The following is a 6,598-nucleotide window of genomic DNA, read 5'->3' as shown; positions in this document are numbered from 1 at the left end:
TCCAACCTTCTTGGTTTGATTCACATCGCAGATGGTTAGATTATAGTGTAAAAGCAGACAAAGTATTTTGTTTATGTTGTTATTTATGTAGAGACACTATCAGAATTGGAAACTCTAATGGAGGTGGGCGTAATGCATATATTACTATGGGCTATAAGAATTGGAAAGAGCCAAGATTTGATAAACATGTTGGTGATGTTAATAGTTTTCATAATAAAGCCCTACAAAGATGTGAAGATCTAGTAAACCAAGCTCAGTCTATTAGTGTTGCTACCAATAAACAAGATGATATTGTGAAGAGAGCAAATCGAGTTCGACTGTCTGCTACGGTTGATGCTTGTAGGTTCTGTTTGAAATGTGCATTACCATTTCGAGGTCATGATGAGAGTGAAACTTCTAGTTTTAAAGGATTTTTTTTTGGAATTAATGGATTTGATCTTAAGTCAAAATGTTGATGTAAAAAAGTTACCAAAAGAATTAGGAAATAACAAATATTTATGTCCAAGTACTCAAAAGGATGTTGCTCATTGTATATGAAGAAGAAGTGCTTAAACGTATCTTTGATGAAATCGGTGATGATGTGTTCGCGTTATTAGTTGACGAGTCTAGTGATGTATCCGGGTAGAACAAATGGCGATTGTTTTGAGATATGTTGATACACATGGACTTATTAAAGAGAGGTTTGTGGGACTTTTACATGTGATGGAAACATCTTCTTCATTTTTGAAGTCATCTATTGACACTTTTTTTGCAAAACATAACTTGAGTTCGAGCCGGTTAAGAGGTCAAGGTTATGATGGAGCAAGCAACATGTGCGGTGAATATAATGGGTTGAAGGCAAAGTTTTTAGAAGAAAAGAAATCATCGTATTATGTGCATTGTTTTGCTCACCAGCTGCAGTTGGTGGTTGTGATGGTTGTCAAAAAGCATTTGAGTGTTGGGCGTTTTTTTGATAAGATAGCCACTTTGTTGAATGTGGTTTGCGCTTCTTGTAAGAGAAATGACATTCTTCGAGAAACTGAGAGAGAAGGGTAGCAAAGGAGACTAATTTTGGGTTAATTATGACCGGAAGTGGGTTAAATCAAGAGCTTTCTCTTATACGATCGAGTGATACACGGTGGAATTCTCACTAAAAAACACTTATTCGCTTAATTGATATGTTTTCATCCATTGTTAATGTGCTTGAACATATTGTAAAGGAATGCCCTAATGAACTTAGCCAAGGTCAAGCGGATGGCATTTTAGAATACTTCGAAACATTTGAATTTGTGTTTTATCTACATTTTATGTTTCAAATTTAGGGATAACAGATACTTTATCAAGAGTACTTCAAATGAAAGATCAAGAAACTGTAGAAGCGGTTTCAATGGTGGAGTCAACCAAAGCGGTCTTGCAAAATTTTATAGAAAGTGGATTTGATAAAGTTTTAGCAAAGGTATCTAAATTTTGTGGTAAGCATGATATTCAAATGTTGGACATGAAAAAATATTATATTTCTTCAAGATCTCGGAACCAAAGGAACAAAATCACCAATCAACATTATTTTAAAGTTGATTGCTTTAACAATATTATGGACAAGTTTCTTCAAGAATTTGGTGATCGTCTTAATGAAGTTAACATGGAATTGCTTAAAAATATGGCGGCTTTGAGTCCGCACGACTCTTTCTCTCAGTTAAACGCATCAACGTTACTTAGGTTGAGTGAGTTATATCCGTATGATTTTGATGATAGGGAAAAGATTAACCTTGAGCATCAACTATCCTTATATCATCAAAGTAATCTAAAAGACACAAATTTTGCTAACTTGAAGAGTATCGCCGACCTTTCTAAAATGATGGTGAATACAAGAAAACATCTATCTTATCATTTGGTCTATCGACTATTAAAGCCAACATTGGTTTTGCCTGTTGCAACTGCATTTGTGGAGAGATCTTTTTCGGCAATGAAACGATTAAAGTCAAGTTTGCGCAATCGTATTAGTGATGATTTCTTGAACGCTTGTGTCATTTTGTGTCGTGGAAGTGGATGAACTTGTCAATGTAACTAATGAAGATGTAATCGAGTGTTTCCAAAAGATGAAAACACGTAGAGGACAATTGTAATCGACGTACTTTGAATTTTATTTTGAATATTTAATGAATGGTTATTTTAAAATTATTTTCTTTATTGATTTATTTTGTGTCAGTTTGTTTTGTGCCCACCGTATAAAAAATTTATGGATCTGCCTCTGATGTTAACTAACTTGATATTCTAAGTATATATACATATACATGTATGTATGTATGTATATGTATGTATGTATGTATGTATGTATGTGTGTGTGTGTATATATATATATATTAAACAAAACCTTTAACAATTTTTGATAATCCAATATATATATATACATACATACATATATAGTTTTAACCAAGGTTCGGGAAAACGATTAGTTAAGGTGCCAACTTTATATACAACATTAATAAATTGTCATATTTATATGCATTATATTGTATTTCTAATAATTAAAATAACTAATACACTAATCTTATTATTTCCAAAAATATTCAAGGCAAAAATGGGCTGGAGGGGATTCGAACCTGCACCCTCCAGCCTCGCAACCAATACACACGCGCAAACCAACTGCACTAACTGATATGTTGGTGTAAACACCAAACAACAACATAATAACTAGAATCTTGTTGAACCAATTCAGATTAAGAGCCCTAATAAGATGATTCAGCCAAATCCTTTAATGTTTGGTCGATTGATTATGGGGGCTTTTGTTACAGACATTAAGAAGACAACAAACATATACTTTATTACCATATGAACAAATTATACAATGGTTAATTTTATCGAACAAGGGTCGGCCTAAACATGATCACGGACATATGCTTAAACATTATGATAACACCAATTGTTATAGGGGTTTTGTTCGCAAGCTTGAGAGGATGGAGAGGAATGGGGTTTAATTGAATTATTACATCCGTTTATATGTATAACGAATGGGGTTTGGGGTCAGCATGTTTATTACAAGAAAATAAAATCCATTTGTTCTTCTTAACTAAATTAAACTGTCGGTTAGGTCGAATTAAGCATGTATAATATGTTTGTTGATTCAATTGCCATAATAGTTGCGAGAATTAAGGTGAATCCATTTGATCGTCTTAATTAAATTAAACTGTCGGTTAGGTCGAATTAAGGATGTAAAATATTTTTGTTGATTCAATTTCCATAATTGATGCGAGAATTAAGGTCCAACTCAAGAAAACGCATAGACGTGTTTGTTAATACGGGTCTAGGGTTTGGGTTGAATCAAGGGTAAATGGGTTATGATAAATAGATATTGCATTTTAGTAATTGGAATATGAAGAGGGAAACAAATTGGGGTAATAGTTTATGTTTGGGTTAAAATTGCTAAAATTTGAAAGTTATAAATATGTTTTATATAATTAATTAAATTATAATATAATAATAGTTAATTTACTCGATAAATGCGGTGAAATTTTCTCGAACATTGAAATGGGTCAGGTTTTACTAAATATATAAATTTTTAAAAATCCGAGTTGTTACAGTCATCACCACCATCTCGGCCATCACCTGAAGGATTATACCAGAGGATGGCAGAAAAAAGGTCTTTAAGTGTTAACCCAGATGGAGGAGGTGGTGGGAAATAACCAGTGGGATGAATAACAACTTCCGTATCATGTAGCGGTGAAAACAATTGAAATTCCTGAGCAGGGGTCTCCAAGCTGGCTCCCTTAACCTCAACGTCCCGCGTAGGTGAGGGAGATCGATAAGTCACATGAATAGCCTTGGCCTTTCCTTTGTCAAAAGATGATGAAGCAAGAGAGGGTTGATGAGGAGGAATAGGAACCCTCTCCCTTATAACAGTTCCATCACAAGGTCATCTGCTTGACTTTTTATTTGACAAGTCTGGCAAACAAAACACAAAAACAAAAGGAGAAACGCTTAAGAAGGTTGGGATACATGGAGATATCACGGGCTTTTCTAATAATTTGTCACTAAGTTTGGCTTTCTCGCGCATGGGAGCAAGAAAACCAAGATCATGTGAGCCTTTTGATATGGTAGGGTTAACTGAAGAAATAGCAGCACCTCTTGGAGACACGTCAACTCAAGAGGCTTCTTCCATCTTCTTTTTCCTTGATTTACTCTTCTCTCCTTTGTTGTTGCGAGAAAGATTCATGGAAGTATCGCGAAGCATAACAACCGTCTTTGCAAAATAACCTTCCAAACCCAAATAATCATAACTAAAGGACTTACGTGATGATTCATTAGACTCCTTGCTAGTCGAAAGAATCACTTGCACACCATTAGTAGCGATAACAATTAAGGACAGGGGTTGGAAATAGCTCACCAACCCGTTTAGCTCCTATCAAAGGAAACACAAAGTGCTCATGCGTTTTATCAAGAAATTAAGGTTCTACCTCCAGCAAGTCGTGACTGGTCATACCAACAGTCACACCTTCAATAATAGACAAAAGAACACTCCTCATAGCTAACATTAATAGAACAATCAAATAAAATAATAAAGAATACCGAAGATGCAGAGGGATATACTTTGAATAATATATACACAAACTGTCATGGCGCATTTATGGGGAACTTATCTGGCTTCTGCCAAATGCAGCTCATGCCAGAAGCAACCAGAGCATACTCCGAAATAAAACAGAGAGTAGTAACTTGAGAAATCAGAGTTTGGTATCAATATTGGTTCTTGTAATCCATGAAAGCCAGGTCGTCGATCTTTGCAGTAGGATCACGGTAAGACATGGAGATGGGGATAAAATCCATGCAGAGATAAAAAAACACTTCTTCTATCAGTCATACAAGCTCCATGAAGCTTCCTCAGCAAAAGACACCTCCTTGTCCCTGATATGGAACCCAAACCAACAACTTTTGGTATGAAGTTTGTAGAAAACATTGAATTTCTCGACAGTAGGAATCACGCCCTGAGTCCGACATTAGAGCTCAAAATGTCGAATGCGCATCATCCCAAGATCCCAAGAGGGTGGACTTGAGTGATGTGTAGGTCATTAGTCTACAACATATCGCGGAGAAAAGTGGTGATGGGCAAACAAAAATTCCCATGGGTGAAAAAACCGGCGTATAGAGTCAGCTTGCCGGCCGGAGCATCCATCGATGTGTTGCCGTTGGCAGGAAATTCCGAATCCTACTCCGCCGAAAGACAATGACTAGAAACTAGGGTTGAAAATCCGATTCTTGCCTTTATATATGCACGGTTTCTATCATTGAACCACCACCTTTCTTCTCACCTTTCTTTCCACGGCAGAAGAAGTAGCCATTATTTGATGGCAAACGTCAGAAAATGAAAAAAATATACGAAAAATCCTGAAGAATAGGGTAAAGATTTATAGTAAAAGAATGGAGAAAGTGAAGAATGGTATAAGGAACAACTCAACTACCCTATTTATACTAACCGTAGGCGTGAATAAAGGGCAAAACTAAGATTTGTCAAAAAATGCAAGGTCCAACAGAGAGGCGACACATCACGTGAAAGTTTTGAAATTCTCGATAAGTGAGAGTGTGGGTGGCATACGCCCTGAAAAGTGAAACGACACCATGCCATGATAGACACCGCCAGCGACAAATTAACCATTACCACTTGTCAACGATCCTATCCATATCAAGAGACCCAGTTGGAATCCAGTTAGCACCTGACTATACAAAAAGCTTACAAAGCTCCCACAAGGAGTCTTCCGCTGAAAAAACAAAATAAAATAGCGAATGCAAAAATATTAATGAAGCAAAATCAAGAACTTTGAGGAGGAAGCCCAAACATCACCCGCGGAAAACTAAATAGCTAGTGCCACCGGGAGAGAACATCATCATGAGCATAACAACACAACAATCATCGCAACTGTTAGTCGAATAACGATGTTTGATTGGAATGAAGCATTGTTCGGAATCATCACCAAAGACAGGAAATACACCAAAAATATAAGTATGATTTCGTTCTAGACAACATAATACTCAAACAAGCCATTGCAAAAAAGTAGGATGTAATCAGAAGGAAAGAGTGGAAGAAGATGAAGGAGAGAGAGTTCAGACACTAGGAGAGAATGAAAGAAACAAAGAAACTCGATCTTTATTTATACTCCCAAAATTAAATGTGGTAGTGTAACATCCTACTTTCGGTTATTATAATAAAAATAAATTTCGTTATTTCATAGTGGGTCGTTATCGGTTTAGATAAATAGAATACGATTTGGGCTAGTGTTGGTAAATGAATATGGGTTATGGACTTGGGTTAGGAAAGAAAGAAGGAAAGACCATGGGCTTAAGCCCATGATCCATAAATATATAAACCCTTAATATCCATTTAATCCTCATTCACACATATTCCATACACCACCCAAAACACACACTTAAGATTTCTTTCTAGTTCTTCCTTATCTCTATCCGAAATCAAGAAGGAAACCGAGCACCGACCCGAGGTAATGATAGTTTAATACTGTACGAGCCTAAACCGTTAGTTATAGTCTCGTAACGACGAGCCGACACCGTTAAACCATTTAAATCACAAGATTCGGGTGGAATCGGGTATAAACCGGACCTAAGATGAGTTTAGGGA

General features: G+C 36.2%; 1 protein-coding gene across 1 annotated transcript; it reads left to right on the top strand.

Annotated features, from left to right (window-relative positions):
- The first annotated feature begins 630 nt into the window (after positions 1-630).
- LOC143597763 (uncharacterized) lies at positions 631-2,029 on the top strand. The gene is made up of 3 exons (XM_077076171.1): positions 631-991; positions 1,302-1,435; positions 1,580-2,029. The coding sequence occupies exons 1-3, from the start codon at positions 631-633 to the stop codon at positions 2,027-2,029; spliced, it is 945 nt and encodes a 314-aa protein (XP_076932286.1).
- The last annotated feature ends 4,569 nt before the right edge of the window (positions 2,030-6,598 follow it).

The sequence above is a fragment of the Bidens hawaiensis genome, unplaced genomic scaffold (assembly GCF_021521415.1).
Source record: "Bidens hawaiensis isolate Kalapana, Puna unplaced genomic scaffold, B.hawaiensis_p1.1 tig00001832_1, whole genome shotgun sequence".
Taxonomy (NCBI): Eukaryota; Viridiplantae; Streptophyta; class Magnoliopsida; order Asterales; family Asteraceae; genus Bidens; species Bidens hawaiensis.
This window is presented reverse-complemented; position numbering and strand designations above follow the sequence as displayed.